This window comes from Python bivittatus, unplaced genomic scaffold (genome assembly GCF_059951505.1).
Source record: "Python bivittatus isolate LINGU-HERP-01145 unplaced genomic scaffold, Pbiv_v1 ctg000980_np1212, whole genome shotgun sequence".
Classification (NCBI taxonomy): Eukaryota; Metazoa; Chordata; class Lepidosauria; order Squamata; family Pythonidae; genus Python; species Python bivittatus.
The window spans coordinates 28,600,361-28,621,973 of NW_028277125.1; the positions used below are offsets into that span (position 1 = coordinate 28,600,361).

General features: G+C 36.0%; 1 protein-coding gene across 4 annotated transcripts in view; it reads left to right on the forward strand.

Annotated features, from left to right (window-relative positions):
- TRIP12 (thyroid hormone receptor interactor 12) overlaps positions 1 to 21,613 on the forward strand; it is a 106,403-nt gene that overhangs the window by 54,371 nt on the left and 30,419 nt on the right. For all 4 annotated transcript variants that reach the window (XM_088132165.1, XM_088132166.1, XM_088132167.1 and 1 more), the window contains 15 exons: positions 1,273 to 1,356; positions 2,374 to 2,469; positions 3,865 to 4,013; positions 4,521 to 4,556; positions 4,836 to 4,931; positions 6,177 to 6,269; positions 6,425 to 6,586; positions 6,910 to 6,978; positions 7,063 to 7,228; positions 9,528 to 9,645; positions 9,772 to 9,928; positions 10,533 to 10,686; positions 12,612 to 12,840; positions 16,071 to 16,189; positions 17,922 to 18,129. In XM_088132165.1, the coding sequence (XP_087988291.1) occupies positions 1,273 to 1,356; positions 2,374 to 2,469; positions 3,865 to 4,013; positions 4,521 to 4,556; positions 4,836 to 4,931; positions 6,177 to 6,269; positions 6,425 to 6,586; positions 6,910 to 6,978; positions 7,063 to 7,228; positions 9,528 to 9,645; positions 9,772 to 9,928; positions 10,533 to 10,686; positions 12,612 to 12,840; positions 16,071 to 16,189; positions 17,922 to 18,129 (1,936 nt within the window). The remainder of the gene's footprint in view (positions 1 to 1,272; positions 1,357 to 2,373; positions 2,470 to 3,864; positions 4,014 to 4,520; positions 4,557 to 4,835; positions 4,932 to 6,176; positions 6,270 to 6,424; positions 6,587 to 6,909; positions 6,979 to 7,062; positions 7,229 to 9,527; positions 9,646 to 9,771; positions 9,929 to 10,532; positions 10,687 to 12,611; positions 12,841 to 16,070; positions 16,190 to 17,921; positions 18,130 to 21,613) is intronic.

Sequence of the window (21,613 nt, forward strand, 5' to 3'; positions counted from 1 at the left end):
TTTATATGGCCACTCAACTCAGAGAACATGACTCTCAGTGGCATACCATAGTAACATCAAACAACAAATACAAAAGAAAATAGCACATATCATTAAAAACCAAGTATGACAATAAAATGGTGATCACATCTAAAATATACCATAACTCATTGAACTGGGAACTCTGTTCATCCTGACTCAAATGCCTGGGTCAACGGCAAATATGATTTGATTTTTGGATATCCTGTTTACCATTTAAGGCCTAAAGTTGTCAAAAAACATAGGTTCTCTTTCTGAAAACATATAATCATTCAAGGTTTTATGATTGAGGTTAAGCAAAAGCCCTTATCAGTAGTGGTTAATTTTTGATGAGAATTGCTGTTGCTTAAGTGAATATATTTGCAGATGGGAGAAAATCTCTCAAAAGAAGCTTTAACTGGTTTTCGATGCCTTTACTATAGTTTAAAAGGAACCAGCATTCCTGTAGTGGCACCAGTTAAATACATTTTTTATCTGATATACCCAACATACTTTGATAAGAAATATTATTAAAAGCAATTAAATAAATTGTTGTCTGTGTGTGATGTTTAATTGGCTTATTTTCTTGCTGCTCTGAATGACTTTAACTGAATGACTATTAACATTGTAGTTTTCAATTTTTGGTTAAGCTACAGTCTTGTACAAACTTAATAAATGAGACCCCCATTGCAATTGATAGGACTTAATTCTGAGATACACACACACACACACACACACACACACACAGAGCATTATTAATGCTTCCTTTAGAAAAGTTCCTTAAAGATGTGAACATGTTCCTTGAGTCTGTGAGAAATATTTCTATAGCATCTTTCATGCTTTTTTATGGCTGTGAAGATGTTATACCAATACATTTTGGTATACATTTCAGATCTGTACACTATACATTTCAGACCTAGCAGGCGTTCATGATGTACACTTAACTCTCATCATACTTCCTAGATTTGTCAGATTTCTGTTTAACTATTTTTTCCTTCTTTCAAATGAAAATAAAAAAAATGAGTAAAAATTTAGAATGTTTCAATCACATGCACGATTGGAAGTGTAAACTGACCGTGGGTGTTCAAGTGCAGTCTTTCCATACTGTGTGAGTCAAAACTAAAAATAAACCTGCTGTTTTGTATGCCCATTCCAATTCCTACTGGGGTCGGTAAAGGTTTTCTTTGACAACTTGGAAGGAAGATTTCTGAGAGAGTTTGTAAGTACATAAGCTGCATGATTTATTAATGCCACTTATTTTGTGTTCTCTATTAGCTTCTAGTTCTGTTGCTGGGGCTGTGGGCATGACCACCTCTGGTGAAAGTGAATCAGATGATTCTGAGATGGGAAGATTACAAGGTACAAACTAAGCTTACAGTATATAAATGACAACTTTAAAATTACAGCAACCCTCTAGATTTCTTTTAAACAGTTGGAACCTTTCTCAGAACCCTTTTCTGATGTTTCACTTCTATTTTTTTTTCCAGAACTTGAATGTAATACTTGGTCTTGTTTGACCAGGTAATTAAAGGTCTGGACACTAAAACTGGTGGCATATCAGTCATCTTTGGCATAAATGAATACTTTTGAATTATTATTACGATTTAAAGAAGCACATATTTACAGTTGTAAAATCCATCTTTTTTATTAGGAAACTGATTTTTAGAAAATGTTTTACTTATGTAGTTTTGTCTCCTTAATATTCAGTTTCATAAAGACATTTATTACTAGAAGAAATCCTGCAGTCTATATAGATATATAATTTTCTTTAGTATTCAGTCCCCTTTTATTCTTAAAGATATCTTCAGTTCATCTAATGAAAGTACGCATGGGGTAGGGGAGCCTGTGACCTCTAGATTTTGTTTGGACTACTGCTTTTAACATTCTTGACCATTGGTCATGCTTACTAAAGCTGTTGGAGATCAAAAACAAGTATTATCTGGAGGGTCATAAGTTTTCCATTCTTGATTTATAGATAATTGAATTTTGCTGTTTTCACTCTGGAAGAAGAACAGATTTCCTGGATTTTGGCTTAGATACTGCTAGCTGAAGTAGGATGTATCTAACATAATTATTTTAAAAATTTAGTACATTTAAACTTAGTGCAGAAACAGAAATATATATGACCATTAAACCAGCATAGTGATAAATTACAGTGTTAGAGGAATTCAAGTGAAAATTGCTTTATGTCTAGGATTCTGCAAAAGTGAAATATATAACTGTGCTTAATAAGAACTGATCTTGTAAAATAAAACTGCAACAGAAGTTTTAATTATTCATATGCTACAAATTGAAAATTTATATTATGTGAATCATAGCTTGTGATATAATATGAAGAGTTTAATGCAGATTTTAATTTTTTTAAAAAATTTCTAGCCCTGTTAGAAGCTAGAGGGCTCCCTCCACATCTGTTTGGTCCTCTTGGTCCTCGAATGTCTCAGCTATTCCACCGAACAATTGGAAGTGGAGCTAGTAAGTGCACTAATTTGCATATTTTACAATCCCTTCAGGATAGTAAGTCTCTTTTTTATAAGATTATTATCGAGCCCTATATTCTTATCAAATACTGTCATGGCACCTGCCTTCTGGAACAGTCAGAGAGATATGCATGGCCCCTACCCTATTAATCTTCAGAAAAGCGGTGAAGACTGACTTTCCCCCCAGGCACTGGGGCTAGGATGTTGATGGAGCTGGCATGGGGTGGTGATGGATGAATGTGAGTTTTATTGGGGCCTCAGTGTTATTGTTTTAAATGGTCTTTTTAGTATATTGCATTTTTATTTTGTTTGCCCCCCCTTTTTTTTCCCCTGGTAGATAGGCAGCTATATAAATGTGTTTAATAAATAAATAAATATCTGTAACAGTACCTCAAGTTTTTATGTAGTATTTAGTTAAGATTGGCCTTCTGGATGGTAGACTGTAGATGTATTCCTGATCACATGAACTCTTTCAGATAAGTTTATTGTTGAATACACAAATATATTTAAAGTTGGAAATTTCTATTCTAGTTTTGACAGTCTCTGTGTAAAAGAATGTCCTTACAAAGATTGAATTCATTTCACCAGAGTAATTCAGTTTGTTAAGAATGCTGCTTGTAATGTAATAAAGTCTGAGCATTTAGCAAACTTGTTTACATATCTAGCTCAGAATTTTAGTTGATGGCTTTGTATTTTTGGGGAAAAAATCCATACTAACATCAGCAGATTACTTAGCTATAGTTAGATTTACATCCAATTTCTTGATCTTGCAACAAGCTGATTTGTAGAATGTCTATCATGAGTCAATCTGGATCTGTAATCCTTTTCATTGTATAAGTATGGATATTTAGATATATTATAATAGGCACACCATAAGAAGGCATAGGAATTGTGATTAAGACATGATTCTGGTTAATGCTTTTAATATAAAATTCTGATTGAGAATTCTCATGGCATGATAATATAGTACAGTGAACAAATGCCATAAGACAGCAGTACTTTGTTTAGGAGGATCATTTAGGTTCATGTTCTTATGGAGGCATATTTTACTTTGTACATATAAACCATCAGAAAAGTACAGAATATTAGTGTTCAGTAGAAGGGCCAAGAATGAAAAGAAGTTTGAGAAGTTAAAGTGATGCTAAAACCAGCTAGATGCTGTAAGAATTTTCATGCCACCCAATTGTCACCTTTAAATTATACTTCTGCTTCTCAGTCTGGAATGTATGAATAAAATGTATATGAAATATATTTTTGTGACTGAAAGGAGAACTTTAAGCAGCATTGTCATATAACATTCACACACCATTTTGTAATAAGTAATGAAATTATTGTCTATCATAATGAAATATCTGTTGTAAAAATGTGAACAAAAAATGCTGTTTTTTAGGTTCTAAAGCTCAGCAACTTCTACAAGGGCTTCAGGCCACTGATGAAAGCCAGCAGTTACAATCAGTGATAGAAATGTGTCAGTTATTGGTCATGGGTAATGAAGAAACTTTGGGAGGTTTTCCAGTCAAGAGTGTTGTTCCAGCTCTGGTAAGTATAAATATATTCACTCATTTATTTGAAATTTTACCTTTAGTTCATTGTGATTTCATAAAGGACCAAATGGTTCAATCGAAATGTGTAGATAAAAGGAAGCAAGATTTTTTCCATGTTGTCACTTATTTGAAGGGGTCTATGGCATAAAATGTTAAGAACTATTAGAGTAGTTCTTGTCTCAAAATACTACAGTGTACCTAAATTGGAAACATGAATTCTTGAGGGATGGGGAGATGCTTTTTTAGAAACATTTTTTACTAGCCTTGCTTCTGTGGAGGCAACTGCAATTTTCTACGTCACCTGAACATTTTCTGCTCAATATGATACAACACATACTTCATTAATATATTCCGGAGAGTGTTAATAAGGAAGTTCTTATAAACTGTAAAGAAATACACACCCATAAACTTGCTGCCTTAAGCTTCTGAAGGAAAGGAGGGATATACACCGGTAAATAAATAAATGAAGGAGCAAAGGCTAATCTTTTTCTATTATTTACAGATAACTTTGCTACAGATGGAGCACAACTTCGACATTGTGAGTATTTCATCTTAAATATAGTTTGCATGCTCTATATTTTGAGTCTAAATGGGCTACTTACCTTCAGAGTTATATTCAAGATCAGAAACATTTTGTCTCTGAAGAGATGTCTGTGGGAAACAGCAGTAGGAAGTGGGAAGATTGATTTCATGTTCTGTTTGTGAACTTCTTTGGGATATCTAGTTAGCTACACTGCAAAAGAAAATGCTGTGACAAAGTAAGCAAGCCTTTGATGTGATCTGACAGGACTGCTTTTACCTTTGATTGCTTTCACAGATGAACCATGCTTGTCGAGCCTTAACCTACATGATGGAAGCACTTCCCAGATCATCTGCAGTTGTGGTGGATGCAATTCCTGTTTTTTTGGAGAAGGTAAAACTGATCATTCAAGAATTAATTGCAATAAATACATTGTCAATTAATGTTCTCAAACTCTTTAGTGTTCATTGGCTATCCTTAATATCAGCTTGTATGTGATACTGGAATTATGAATTTCCTATAATTTCTTTTGAGAAGTAAATAATTTTGTAATTTATATCTATAACTGAATATTCTTAATTATCCTTGCGCATCTAGTATTATTTAAACCTTAATGTAGTACAGTAGGGATGCAGCAGGAGCACCATAAAATATAGAACTAGTGCATTTGAGAATCTTTATTAAACATTATTCCAATGTGTATATTGATAGAAAATGAGTTTTGAGAAAGTTTAAATACAGAAATGTGAAGCCTATCTGATATTGTTTAGATAAATTGTAAAATTTAGATTTTTTTGCCTAGTAATCATTCTATATGTAGCAGTTATCTGAGCATAGTTTATTTAAGCCTAAGGGAAACTTGAAATATACACTTTCTGTCCCTTCTACAAAATCCTTCCTTTTTTGTTTTTGTTTTAAGCCTCAATGATTAATTGGCATCATTAGCTTATTTAATTGTTTTGCTTACGTTTCTTCCTAATTCGTAGCCAAACATATTAGAATGGTGTTTATGTATATTTAATACACATGAGTGAATATCCTCTCCCTGAATCTATAAATTCTAGTAGATTAACTTTTTAGATCTTGTAGATTATTACAGGATTTTTGAGGTTACCCAAGTGCGAAGGGGTATGTCAGAGGGAGTGGCAGCTAATGATATACACTTGGAATAACTAATAGGGTGCCTCTGATCATAAGCTCAATTCAGGAATTACTTTTAATTTTATTTTAGAATTTCTAGTCCTTCTACTTTAGGCTGCTCTGTATTTTGAATTTCCCTTCAAAAATTGCTAAAGCAAATGAGAGGAAAAAATTATGAATTGAAAATGTAAATGAACTGAGAATTGACTTGTTTTTTTTTTAGTCTTAAAAGCACTGAATCCTTTTTGCCAGGAGATCTGAATAAGGTATATTAATCTGTGCAAGTTACATAGCGTGGACAGTTGATGAGAAATCTCAATGCCAACTTTCCTTCCTTTAGGGAGTGGATATAAAATTAAATATTAGTAAAACAGAGATGTTTAGAAGTAATAAAAGCTGTTACATTATATGAAGATTGAGCATTTGGAAGTGTTTAATAATTTAGATCAGTTTTCTAAATTCATTGCATATGGCTTAAATTACTTTCATTTGTTCTAGCTTCAAGTTATTCAGTGTATTGATGTGGCAGAGCAAGCACTGACTGCCTTGGAGATGTTATCACGCAGACATAGTAAAGCTATTCTGCAGGCAGTAAGTATTGCTTCCAATTAAAAAAGATTATTTTTATATTGATCATTACCATAGTTTTCTCTTCCAGGAAATAAAGACTCCCAGAAATGTATGCATCTCCCTGGATGAGATGAAGTCCCTTTTTGACTTGAACATTTTTTTACTTTTTGTTGTAGGGAGGCTTAGCAGACTGTTTGCTGTATCTGGAATTTTTCAGCATAAATGCTCAGAGGAATGCACTAGCTATTGCTGCCAACTGCTGCCAGAGCATCACTCCTGATGAGTTTCACTTTGTTGCAGATTCTCTTCCACTGCTTACACAAAGGCTAACCCACCAGGTTGGAAATTTTTTTGAACTGTTGTTTGTTTTAAGGCCTTAGAATAGATATTTCATGCAGATTTTCCTTTAATTCTATATGATAGTGAGATCCATTAAAGGAGAAAATACTTGATATCAAGGTAGTTTTATTGTGAAAATGAAGTAGTGATTGTTTCTGTTCTTTGGGGTCTTTTTCTGATCAGATGCTGGATCTGGGTTAGATGCTTTTGCTTATTTCTACTATTAGGTTCTTATTGAAACATTTCAGGATTTCAGTTCTTGATATGCCTGACATTTCATATCTGTATATTAAAACATAATATTTGTATTCAAACCTTATAGGACAAAAAGTCAGTAGAAAGCACTTGCCTTTGTTTTGCACGTTTGGTGGACAACTTCCAACATGAAGAGGTAACATCTCTTTTCTTTCCTTTAGCATAATATTTAAAAGTTTTGATTATGTGGAATATTAATAATTCCTTTCTTTTCTCAAAGAATCTGCTGCAGCAGGTTGCTTCTAAGGATTTGCTTACAAATATTCAGCAGCTCCTAGTAGTGACTCCTCCAATTTTGAGCTCAGGGATGTTCATCATGGTGGTGCGCATGTTTTCCCTAATGTGTTCCAACTGTCCTATGCTAGCAGTTCAGCTTATGAAGCAAAGTAAGTCCTTGTGTCAATTATTTTGGTATTCTGTTTACTAGCTGGTAGTATTTATAGATGAAGTCCAACAAAACTGCAAGTGCCAAGTTGGGGAAAGGCTGGTGCACAGGGCAGCAATAGAAAACATTTTTAAGAAGCTGACAAAAGTACTGCAATATACATCTTCTGTAAAAGTATACTTACATTAGCAGGGAATAGAATCTTATAGGCCACTTCATAGCAAAACCTTTCCAGCAACCCACAATAATAGCAAACAAATAAACAGTACAGAAACATAGTTAACATAACTGTTACAGTTGAAAACAATAGGTTAAAAGCAGCTTAAATGAAAGACAGATAAAATGAGATGAGCAATATTTTTAAAAAGTCTTTGGCACTGGAATGTCATTTTACTGGGTGCTGTGTGAACCCTTCTGGCAGTGTCATTTCACAGCTGAGACACATATATTCTACCACATTTTATTTAGTGGGCAACCTTAGAAAAGGGACTCCAAAGATCTGTGGCAACACATATCAGTGTCATCACAAGTAATGAAGGGTGTCAAAGTACAAATTATTTGTTTGAATTAGGCCACAAAATGAACTATGAATCAGCTGTCAGAGGATTGGGGGACTAAAGGAAGGCAGGAACCCAGTACTAAGTTTCTGCAAAAGAGTACCATGGCAAATCACTGAGGTGTTAAAGAGAACCTTCAGGGTCTTTATTTTATCTCAGTGACATCTGACAGAGCTATGAAAGCAATTTCTTTGCCAAATCCCAGCCTAATATTTGACTGAAATAGATCATGAAAATGAATCTCGATAGAGCTCCCTTTTTAAATATGAACTGGCATTGGATGTCTATGTTCTATTAGCTACAGAAGATGTAACGGGGAAGGCATTGTTCTGGTGCAGGTGCGGCTTTGACATAATTCAAAATCTAACACCTTTTACTGCAATAAACTCTATTTTGCATGATTTCCAATTGTACAGAATTGTTTTTTTAAAAAATCAGTGGATGGGGAGTAGAATGAACTATGGTGTAAAGTAGCTATCGACATAACAGCTTTTATATATTAACTTGTGAAATACCTCCTTCCTCTTCTTCCTTCCCCTTCCATTTTCTTAATGTTGGGATTCCTGAGGAGTGCACATATGTACATTTGTACAGAAGAGCCTTATTCTAAAAATTTTGATGATTGCAAACATCTTGAGAAGGCCACAATATATCTTTCAGTTGTTGTATGTCATGACAGTTGCCCAAACAGACCTATGCTGAAAGCAAATAATGCCTTTTTTTGCAGTGTGTCAATATCTTTCTGCCTTTAAAGGCTTGTGAAGTAATCAGCATTGTGGGTTTGGCTTTCCTTCAATTGTTGTGTCTGTGGGTACCTAATTCATGTAGCTAAGATTGGATTTGCACATTAACCTATTTATTAAATTATTTCATTTTGGGGGGGGGGTTCTGACACTGCATTTGTTTGTTTATTTCACCAAACATGGTTATTTATAGGTCATTGATTCCAGCAAATTCATGGCAGTTTACAAATGAATGTACAGACAGTTCCCTACTTACAAACAGGTTACGTTCCAAGAGGCTGTTCGTAAGTCCATTTTGTTTGTAAGTCCAACCAAGTAAAAAGTAAAAAAAAAAAAAAAAAAGAGGAGGAAGCAGGAGGCAGGGCAGCAGTGTGGGCAGAGGAGCCCTATCTTCTGCTGCCAGTGCACTGCCGGATGAGTGAGGCAGGAGAGGCAGTGGCTCCTTGGACTAGCTGGTGGGGCATGGCACGCTCTGTTGATGGGCAAGGCAGGAGACCTCTGCCCCCTCTCCCCTGTCCTCTGCCCCCTCTCCTGCATCACCTGGTGATGGAGTGCGCCATGTAAACTAACCCTTTCTGGGAACTCCAATTCCAGTGCAAACCTCCAATACAAATGGAAGGCGGGAGAAGGCGAGAAAGGGTTAGTTTGCGGCATGCTGTAAGCTAACCCTTTCCCACCTTCTCCCAACTTCCAACCTGACTTCTGGCCCGACTTCCAGCCTGATTTCTGGGTCCATCTTGTTCGTATCAGTGAAAATTCGCAACTCGAAAGTTCGTAAGTAGGGGACTGTCTGTATGGAATCATGAACAAATAGTCTAGGTTTGCATAAACATTTTAAGCCACAGGAAAAAACCCGAACCCAGATGTAAAACTAGCACACACAGCCATTTTCCCACTGATCTGTTTATGTCAATCTGGCTAATACATCTTTTCAAAGCAACATGTCAATTATACAATATAGCAGAGACTAATATTCTGTGTGTGTGTCTTTTTATTAAAGATATTGCAGAAACTCTTCACTTTCTTCTTTGTGGAGCCTCAAATGGAAGTTGTCAGGAACAAATTGATCTTGTTCCAAGAAGTCCTCAAGAATTGTATGAACTTACTTCACTTATCTGGTAAGTTTCCTCTGAATTTACTAAAACTGAGTTTTTGTCTGGGATCAGATTTCATAATACATAAAATGATGACTGCTGTTACTAAAACACAAATTTACTGTTAAAATGTTGACTTGTTCTTTTTAGTGAATTGATGCCATGCTTACCTAAAGAAGGAATTTTTGCTGTTGACACTATGCTAAAGAAAGGAAATGCGCAAAACACAGATGGTGCAATATGGCAGTGGCGAGATGACAGGGGTCTCTGGCATCCCTATAACAGAATTGATAGCCGGATAATTGAGGTAGTAACATCAGCATATAAACATCTGCATTTTATATAGGGGGTTGGACATCACTTATCAGCCACTGTCATAAATGTAACAACTACTAATCAAATTTCAACTATGAATTGCAAGTAGATCTTTGGGATTAGCACTAGTAGGCAAAATGTGATACTTATGAGTTCAATATTTCATAAATTGCTCAATAATTTGTCTGTTTTATCTGAATCATTAAAATATATTTCTTCCCAATATTGTATGTATTGCTATTGAAAAGATGTCTGTATTGTCCTTCAGCAAGATCACAGGGTGGATTAAACAAAATCAAGATAGTTAAACAATCAGATGAAAACAATAAACTTCTAAAAGTGTTATTCTGACATCAGTCACATATATAATTAGATGAACTCATAGGCCTGGTTTCCATATAATATTAAGCCAAAATGGTGGGTTCACAAAATCCTACTGAAATAGAAACAAATAACCCACACTATGGTTTAGTATTATGTCTGAATCAAGTCATTTAAAGCATTCTGTGAAACTCAGAAATGTATTGCTGGATAAGAAGAGGAAGTTGTCCTAAAGTAGTTTATACTTGTATTTAAATTTATATATTTGTTCTCAGGCAGCTCATCAGGTTGGTGAAGATGAAATAAGTCTGTCTACATTGGGGCGTGTTTATACAATTGACTTTAATTCTATGCAGCAGATCAATGAGGATACTGGAACAGCACGTGCCATTCAGAGAAAACCTAATCCTCTAGCCAATACCAGTACTAGTAAGCACTATTTTATTTTTGTCACTGAAGAGTGCTTCCTGTATAGTCTTACAATTTATTTTTTCATACATTTATTTATTTATGGTATTTCTATATAGCCACAATTCCACATCTATAGGTACTAGGTATAGTAACAATAGTAAAAACCACAAAACAGCAATAAAATTTAAAATAGCCTACTGCAGACCACATAGGAGGTTTAGCATAGATCCTAGATGCTAAGTCTCCAAATTCCTTTTTAAAAAGCCACTTTCTACTTAACTGCTTTCCAAAAACAGACTAAAGTAGGAGCTAACCAGATCTTTTTTGAGGGTGAGGGTGGGGGTAACATATTCTAGAGAATTGGAAAATCAATAGAGAAGCATTGTTTATGGCCCCTGCCATTTTCACTTCCCAAATTGAGGAAATCGAGTGCAGTTCTTCTCAAGTGTGGCAGACAGGCTGGTCAGACAGAGTCACCTTGGAGGAGATGATCTTGTAGGTATCTTGTGCCCTTATAGCATAGGGCAATAATTATACTAAGAACTGTTGGAAGCCAGTGCAGTGCCCACAAAATAAGCACTTATATTGGTGTATATTTAAAGGCAACTCCAGATAGAACACATTGCAACAGCCTAATCTGGAAGAAATGAGAGCATAAATGCCTGTTGCCAGAGTCTTCTGCTCTGAGATGGCAGTTGGCACACCAGCTGTAGTTAGGCAATGGTGTCCCTGGTGGTGGCCCCCAGCTGTTGATCCACCTGGAGTGAATCCACCAGTTTCATATATTCATAATCCAAAAAGCAAATTCATCTTGGGTTAAAAATGTCTTGTGAAATTGTAATATTGTAATAATGAAATTATTAGTAAATTTCTGAGCTCCATTTATCCCAATGGTTTCAATGAGAACTAATCCCATTGAACTAATCACTAATGTTTCCTATATGAATGTTTTGGTCCTAGGAGCTATGAATACAGACTGTAGTTTTGCACATGAAATTTACATAGTCTTTTGGTTAAATCACATGAGCAGCTAGTGAGCAGGTTTGGCCACATATTCTGCTTCTCCTAGAATCACAGAGCTTTAAATGTCTTCTTAAGCCATTAAATCTACCGCTGCTGACTGCAGAACTCCAAATTAAAGCATCCCCAGAGGAGAAGCTCATCACCTTCATCAAGGATTGCATCCACTGTTGAACTGCTCTAAATAGTTACAATTTTTTTTTTAACATTCAACTGGAATCTGCTTTTCTTTAATTTAAGACCATTGATCTATATCCCATTCTCATCCATTCTCTATACCATTATAGAGTGTAGATCATAGCCTGGCTTTTGATAGCTTTTTCTAGAATGATACAGTCTGATAGAGTAGTTTATTAAGATACAGTGAGATTTGTGCTGAATCTCACTCATTTGTGGCAAAGTACTATACTTCAAATCCCAAGAGAGAATATTTCTTTCAGTATGGAATGAGAGAGATTAGAGAAGTTACCAGTGCTTGGTTAGAGACTAGAAAAGTGATATATGTCTTAACTTTGTGAGTAATTAAGTATATATATTGCAAAACTCTTAACTTCCATGACATTTTAGATCCCATGTTTACTTACTTGAATTTTACTATTGTATTTGACTCTTTTATTTATTTTTTAAATATATCCTTCATTTTTCATGGTCCATATTCTTTTCTAAAATGTTTAATAAAATTTTTAAAGAGAGGTTATTTATTTGCTAGTGCTTAGTTAGAAATTTAATCAGATACTGGCAAATTTATGATACTCATATTTCTGGTAAATGTAGAAGTGTCTAACTTTTTCTAACATAGTGCTATAATATATGAATAGAAGAATGGAATGGAATGGAATGGAATGGAATGGAATGGAATGGAATGGAATATGTGTATGTTTAGCTCAATATAAATAGTTAACCATCTGCCTATCCTTCTATAGGCGGACATCCAGAATCAAAGAAGGATGATGCTCGAGCACAGCTAATGAAAGAAGACCCAGAACTAGCTAAATCTTTTATTAAAACCTTATTTGGTGTTCTCTATGAAGTGTATAGTTCTTCAGCCGGACCTGCTGTTAGACACAAGTGCCTTAGAGCAATTCTTAGGATAATTTATTTTGCTGATGCTGAACTTCTGAAGGATGTACTGAAAAATCATGCTGTGTCAAGGTACTTATTAATGCATATCTTTGTTATGAATAATACTATAGAAAATTCCTAATTTTTGCTAACACTAGTGCCTTGAAATGTTAGTTGTTAAAGATATTTAATTGTTTAAGGTTTCTGTATTTGGCAATCATAGTTACAGTAAGAGCTATTGAAAATTTTAATTAATCAACATTAAATGTTTATTATTTAATATTGTTAAGTGCCAGCTGCTTTATTTACTTATATTAATACTTTATTTACTTATATTAATACATCTGTGTAGAATTGAGCCATTATTGTTCCTTTCTATAAGAATAAAGGAAATAGACCAGACCCAGACCTGTTAAGATTGCTTAATACAATAAGAAAGCTATATGCAAAATACATTTATTAAAAACTATTGAATTGAGTCCAAGTGAGAATATTCTTGCTGAGGAGCATGCGGGATTCAGAGCAGACCATTCAACTTTGGACCATTGTTTGGTCCTGCACCATTTAGCTGAAAAATATACTTCACTGCCTCTAAAGGCTCCCTTTTCACAGCCTTCATGGATTTCAAATCAGTTTTTGATTTGATTCCAAGGGAGAGGCTATGAGAAAAACTACAGGGATCCTCAGTGGATAAAATACTATTCCTCCAGTCTCTTTATTTTAACACTATAATGAGAGTCAGATGTTCTCCCTGGAACTATTACTACTCAGAGAAAGGTAAGGCAAGGGTGTATCTTAGCTCCCTTCCTTTTTAACTGATATATTAATCAGTAATTCAGATTCTCACATCTTCTGTTCATTACCCTCCAATGTTAGGAAATTGTGCAATTCCAGCTTTGTAGATGACATAGTAATTTTGTCAGTGGGAATGAGAAAGGCATTGAGGGCACTGACTTCCCTTTTGCCTAAAATATTACTTGTAATAAATTACCAAAAAACTAAAGTGTTAGTTTTTTGCATTGCTTACTATAGGATTCATAAATAGCAAATGAATGAGACTCCAACAGAACAGGTGCACACCTAAAAATACCTTGAAGTGCAGTTTGAGGTCTTCTTATCTTAGAATACACATTTCTCTTATTGGGCCAGTGTTGTTCAACATAACTCCTCAGTTATCTTGATATTTTTCCATTCGAAATTTTATTCCTGCAGCCTACAAGGTCTTTCTTGCTAAGGTTATTTTTCAGCTTATTCAGATTTGTATTTTTACGAAGTTTAATATCCTGGAAGCTGTCCAATCCCAAATTTATAAGAGCTACCCTTGCAGTTCCAAGATGCATCAAGAATGCTGCCTATGATTAGAGACAGGTCTGCTTTCCTTGGGTCTGGTACTATTAATATCTGGTTAAAATTAATTTTCCCCCCTGGTTTTCAGAGACCATTTTAAATCAACTTGGCTAAAAGAGCTAATAGCAAACACCAATCTTTAGGTCTCTCTTTGGAGAGCCTCTGCCTATTAGGTTTTGAAAATACCAGGAGTCAGCTTAAGCAGCATATCTAGGATATTGATTTCCAAACCAGTCAGAGCCTAATATCCAATCGTGTAGTCCATTTTTTGCCCCTAAATAGGCATGTGCCATCATCCTAACCTTCTTCCATTCCATTTCTGAAATTTCACTGGGCCTTCACTTTGGCCAGGCTGCACACACTACACTCTGGAGTCCTGTGGGGGTGTTATAAAAATCTCTCTCTGCATCAGCACTTAGGCCCACGTGGGGATAGTTCTGTGGAGTCGCATGCTTCTCTGTTGCTCTCTGTACAGGGAATCTCGGATGACATTTATCTATCCCATTCTGAAGAAATACCCTGGCAGAGAGTACGAAGCTTATCTGTCGCTTCTTCTGTCTGACCAGGACCCTGATGTGTCTTCCCAGGTTGCTTGATTCTATGCCTCTTATTATTTGTTCTATTTGTCCCACATATGACTGAAGAATAGTACTAATCTTGGTGGGCACCACTATATGCATTATTTTTATTATTATTACTGCTATTTTTATTGCATTTTATGCTTATTTATATCTGTAGATTTTGGGTGTATGTGTTTAGGTGTATGTATTTGGTTTATATTTATATTAAGTTTTCTGGCTGTGAAACAGAAGGAAGGAAGGAAGGACGGAAGGAAGGAGAAAAAAAAGAAAAGTGTTTTATAATTTATTTACTCTTATTTAAACAATGGGGATATTAAGAAATGGCCTGTCATTTCATATTATGTTACTGACAAATTGCCTTTAGGAAGAGTTTAGAGTTGCCTGTTGATACAAAAGGAAGTATAGAGGTCATAAGAAACATTATGCCAAATATATAAAATAGTAAGAAATAGTAAGACATAGAAATTCAAGGTACGAGACAGGAAAAGGAAATGTAGCTAAAAATAGTTCACATCAGTGTTATTTGCCATACCTGTCTATCCTTGCAAACCATCCTTGCTTCTCCTACCATGTCCATACAGTGCTTCATATATTGCCTTTATTCTTTAAGCTTCTTACAACTTCTTTTTGACGTTCATGTCCATCCAACCACTACTTGCTCAGTTGTCTCTTCCTCAGTCATTTTCTCCCATTTCTCTGTCACAATAACTATCTTGGTTTTTGATATGCTAATTTTCATATCTATACACCTTGTTGCATCATAGATTCTATGTAACATATCCATATGGGATCTCTACAATATATCATCTATATATGTACAACCAAAGATATCACATATCCTTGCCTTCTCTCTCACTACTGAACTGTTCTCTATGCTTTCCATTTATTTTTATGACTATGTTACTTCCATCATATACTACTCTACTGCATCCAGCCACCAATCCTCAACTACATATTTTGCAAAACACAATTAAAGTCTATTTACTATAAATTATGCTTTCCCTAAGTAAAGAACAGTAAACTTCCTTTCTCACATTCATATTTTTTCTCAATGAGATCTGACACAAATATTCAACAATAAAGATAACAGAAGTAAATGCAAAATATTTGGGAATGAATAGTTACTTTCAACACTGTTTTGGAAAAATGTAAAATCTGGCCAATAAATAAATAAATTCAGTGTTCCATTGAAGGACTTTATTGCCTGCATATTAGCATATTGGGCATGCAGTAGATGTGTAAATAGTGTTGTTGATGTTATTTCCAGTATACCTTTCCTCCATCTTTCCTCCCCCTCTTCTGCATTGTGCTCAGTAATGAAAATAATCATAATTTATCAAACTTGAATTGCATTTTTCATAATGTATTTTTTTGTTTGTTTGGTTGTTACAGTCATATTGCCTCTATGCTGTCAAGTCAAGATCTTAAGATAGTTGTTGGAGCCCTTCAGATGGCAGAAATTTTAATGCAAAAATTACCTGACATTTTTAGTGTTTACTTCAGGAGAGAAGGTAATGCTAACTTTTGACTGGATTCTGGTGTTTGGTATATTACATACAATTCTGATTATATGCAAAGTATAAGGTAATAATCAAATAGCTATAATTCAATATTTGTAGAACCATGAAAATTAAACTTGATGCTCTATGATTCTTAGGCTGCATAAGGTCTTCCACAAGGACTTTGATGGAGCCCCCTTAATGGTATGTGGGAATGACCTTGGGAGATAAGAGGAAGATCCGCAGCCTAGGCAATGGTCTGATAAGAAGCAGCTCAGTTCATATCCTCCCTAGTTTTCCAGAAATGAAAAAGAGAGGAGGGGAGAAATACTTTCAGTCTTACAAGATTCTGTTAATGTAATCTTACAATAAAGTAGGATTAGTTCAACTGGGTGAGCTTCTTGTCTGGACGACCTTGCAAGGCTGACACCTCTTAATCCTTCTAATGAACTTTAGTGGTACACCAATTCTAGCACTAACAGTTAGTGCAACTCTTCTGGCCACACAAAAGCTTTTGGTGCAGATACAGGATAGCCAACAAGCTGCCTCATTCTCCTGAGTGTATATCCAATATTTGCTGCAGGAGCAATTTCAAGAGGAAGAGGACAGGTGCAACCTGAGGAAAAGTTGCTGCCTTTTTCTTTTGGGTGCTCTTGAATCAATCATGATCCTGACGACTTCTTGGACAGGTCTATGCAATTTTCTTGGCAACTTTGTGGAAGTGGTTTGCCATTACTTTGGGGACATTTTTTTATTTCCTGTCTAAGGCTGAGAGAATGGTCCAAAGTCACCCAGCTGGCTTCCATGCCTAAGGGAGGACTAGAACCTGGGTTTTTCCAGTCCCAATTCTGCACATTGACCACAACATCATGCTGCCTCATGTATTTAAGGTTGTGCAAAATGTTTCAAAATTAAACCATTTCAAAAATGAGCTGCCGTGTTTTGAGTCCATAATTATTTGTTTTGATGCAAAACAATGTTTCAATCATCTTGAAAGTGCTTTGAGCTTGAACCAGAATCAAAATGATCAAGACAATCTGCGCTTACATTCAAAACAGCTGTTTTGGTCCAAACAGGACATTTTAAATTTGAAAATGAAGTTTGAGTCGCTCTGCAGTGAGATGGGCGGTGACAAATTAGAAATATAAATAAATAAATTTTAAAAAATGGTTTGAGTTCCAAGCATTTTGGACACCCTTACCCTCCACCCATTGATATGTCTTTACACTGCACTCCCCTACTATACCTTCACTCTCTTCTGCCTACTTCCTCTGAGTGAAGATGAACTGTAGATTCTTAATAGGGAAAAATAGGGGTTTGGTGAACACTTGCTTGCTTCTGAGCTCTGTAGGCAGCAAGAAACATCTATACTTTTATTTGGAAGAGGAAATAGCTTTCTCCTTTTGGGTAGCAGTTGCCAAAGAATAAAAGAGCTGGAGAGAAGGGAATAAGTACATTTTTCCATTTAGTTGTGGGGGGTGCACATGATTTAAGTATGTTATATTATACGTTATATTTATTTTATCATTTATTTTATTGTACCACTTTTTGAGAGAGTATTTCTTGGAATGCTTTTTAAAGAGCAATGTGATCATTAGCCTGTACAAGGCTGGGCACTATGATCTTCAAGTGTACATGCAATACTGTTTTTTTAAAACATAATCATTAAACAATATTGTATCTATCCACTTCTTAAAATTAAAACATTCATCCAGTGATCTATAATTCTGTCACTTTTTTTCAGGTGTGATGCACCAGGTGAAGAATCTAGCAGAATCAGAGGCTTTGCTGACAAGTCCCCCCAAAGCTTGCACTAATGGCTCAGGAGCACTCAGTGCTACTACAACAGTAAGCACTGGAACAGCCACTACTGCTAGCAATGCTGCTTCAGACTTAGGTTCTCCAAGCTTACAGCACAGTAGGGAAGACTCTTTGGACCTGAGTCCGCAGGGGTGAGTTCACTTGTCTGGGTCTCTGAATCAGATATTCTCCTAGGGTTGCTGATCAACCTGTTCAAGTTTTTCACATTCTTTATTTGCATATAAAGAAAATTGGAGTGAAGAATGTTATGCTTGAATATTTAAAATGTCAATGAGTTTTAAAAAGAAGTCAAGATAATTGGGTGGTAATACTGTGGTAATAATTTTGGATTTTCTCCTATACAGTGGGGCAAAAAAGTATTTAGTCAGCCACCAATTGTGCAAGTTCTCCCACTTAAAAAGATGAGAGAGGCCTGTAATTTTCATCATAGGTATACCTCAACTGTGAGAGACAAAATGGGGAAAAAACTCCAGAAAATCACATTGTCTGATTTTTCATGGTGGAAAATAAGTATTTGGTCACCTACAAACAAGCAAGATGTCTGGCTCTCACAGACCTGTAACTACTTCTTTAAGAGGCTCCTCTGTCCTCCACTCGTTATCTGTAGTAATGGCACCTGTTTGACCTTGTTATCAGTATAAAAGACACCTGTCCACAACCTCAAACAGTCACACTCCAAACTCCACTATGGCCAAGATCAAAGAGCTGTCGAAGGACACCAGAAACAAAATTGTAGACCTGCACCAGGCTGGGAAGACTGAATCTGCAATAGGCAAGCAGCTTGGTGTGAAGAAATCAACTGTGGGAACAATAATTAGAAAATGGAAGACATATAAGACCACTGATAATCTCCCTCGATCTGGGGCTCCATGCAAGATCTCACCCTGTGGGGTCAAAATGATCACAAGAACGGTGAGCAAAAATCCCAGAACCACACGGGGGACCTAGTGAATGACCTGCAGAGAGCTGGGACCAAAGTAACAAAGGCTACCATCAGTAACACACTACACCGCCAGGGACTCAAATCCTGCAGTGCCAGACGTGTCCCCCTGCTTAAGCCAGTACATGTCCGGGCCCATCTGAAGTTTGTTAGAGAGCATTTGGATGATCCAGAAGAGAATTGGGAGAATGTCATATGGTCAGATGAAACCAAAGTAGAACGTTTTGGTCTAAACTCAACTCGTGTTTGGAGGAGAGAGAATGTTGAGTTGCATCCAAAGAACACCATACCTACTGTGAAGCATGGGGGTGGAAACATCATGCTTTGGGGCTGTTTTTCTGCAAAGGGACCAGGACGACTGATCTGTGTAAAGGAAAGAATGAATGGGGCCATGTATCGTGAGATTTTGAGTGAACACCTCCTTCCAACAGCAAGGGCATTGAAGATGAAACGTGGCTGGGTCTTTCAGCATGACAGTGATCCCAAACACACCGCCTGGGCAATGAAGGAGTGGCTTCGTAATAAGCATTTCAAGGTCCTGGAGTGGCCTAGCCAGTCTCCAGATCTCAACCCCATGGAAAACCTTTGGAGGGAGTTGAAAGTCCGTGTTGCCCAGCGACAGCCCCAAAACATCACTACTCTAGAGGAGATCTGCATGGAGGAATGGGCCAAAATACCAGCAACAGTGTGTGAAAACCTTGTGAAGAGTTACAGAAAACGTTTGACCTCTGTCATTGCCAACAAAGGATATATAACAAAGTATTGAGATGAACTTTTGATATTGACCAAATACTTATTTTCCACCATGATTTGCAAATAAATTCTTTAAAAATCAGACAATGTGATTTTCTGGATTTTTTTCCCCATTTTGTCTCTCATAGTTGAGGTATACCTATGATGAAAATTATAGGCCTCTCTCATCTTTTTAAGTGGGAGAACTTGCACAATTGGTGGCTGCCTAAATACTTTTTTGCCCCACTGTATATGTTTGGTTTTTTTAGAAGTCTTTATTTTCTTCTTCTAGCTGTCTTTAATCTGTTAAAATTGGTGTCAGTAGCTGACTATTCAATGAACTATTCGCTAACCTGTCATATATTGTCACAACCTGCTTTTGTAAGCCATGCAATGTGGAAAACTATTACAAACAGCCTAAGTGTCAAGGCAGGATATTTGTCTTCTAAACAGATAATGTACAATGCTTACATTTAAGAATTATTTTTGTAAAATGCTAAGAGAATTAAAATGATATGAGTGTGCATAAAATGGAAAGTGTGTTTTGCTTTGAGCTTGGAACAAAACAGCCACCCTTGAAATGTCCATCACTGGTTGCATTCCAGCCAAACAAAACTTGAAACGTTTTGAGTTTCCCAGCCACAGGAAATGATGGAAACTGAGACAAGCCTCTTGTTCCCATGTTTTTCTCCCCCCTGCCCAGGAGGGAATGAGTGGAGTGGTGGTCTGTGCTGATTGCTATCAGGCGCTCAGGAAAAACCTTTTTTAAAATTTGAAAACATTAAAAATCCTCATAGGATAGAATGGAATTGAAAGAGTGATAATAAGATAAAGCCCTTATTCTGAGTTTTCAACAGACTTTCAGCTCACTAAACCTGAGGTGCTCAGCTACCATATTAGCATAAGGGAAAGAGAGCTTATCTCTCTGTGTTCTTTCAGTTAGCACTCAACTTAGCATTTAGAACTACCTATGAGTAGCAGGAGGACCAAGCCTCTTCCAGAAAAGAACAAGAGGAAGAAGCTCACCCAAATAAAATTGTGCTGTTTTTATATTTTTTTACTATCTTCAGAAAATTGTTAAATCAGCTTGTGGTATATGTGTACTGCTATAACTTTTTGATTAATTCAAAAGCAAAGATGAATGCATAAATAGAAATAAAATGTATGGTATGGTCCTATCCTGGGCTCTATAAGTGGTAAGTAAAACAGCATGTTGAAAAGCTCATAGGACAAAAGAAGTAATATCACACACACCCAGAGTAGAGGCAGCAAAAATAAAAGCACGGAGGTATTAACAGTTTCAAAGGCAGCATAAACTATTCAATCTTTGCATTTTTTACATGCACTCTGGAATTTCAACAGCTTAGCACAAGAACATGTATAAAATGCATACACCCCCAAATCCAACAAATCAGCCCAAGCCAACATAGAGTATTTATATCATAAAACTTAACATAATTCCCATGTAAGAGCATGTACAGAGTACACATGCATCACATAGGCAAATACATCAATATTGTACTAGAAGTCTTTGCATTTCCAAACTCAGTGTTAGCAACACTTGTGGAGCACAATAGTTCAGACACATACCTGCTTGCAAAATAAAGCACACAACATATATGAAATCTATTAATCTACATGAATGCTAACTTCCCAATAGCAAAAAGAAAAAAAAAAACTTTCTGGGCTAGCTAGGAGACATGCAACCCTGAGCAGTTTTCTTCTTCTCTTTAGTCATGTACTTAAGTGCTTTTCTCTTTTCAAAACTCTAGTTCCATGTCACCCCATCCAGTCTAACCTAGTACCAGCAAGGGTTTGACTGATCCCTGTGGCTGAACTGGCTTGGCTAGAGAGGAAAAAATGAAAAGAGCAACCCAGTTACAAGCTACAAAACAACAGACCAACCGCAACATTTGGAAAGGTTAAAATAACACCATTTAAAG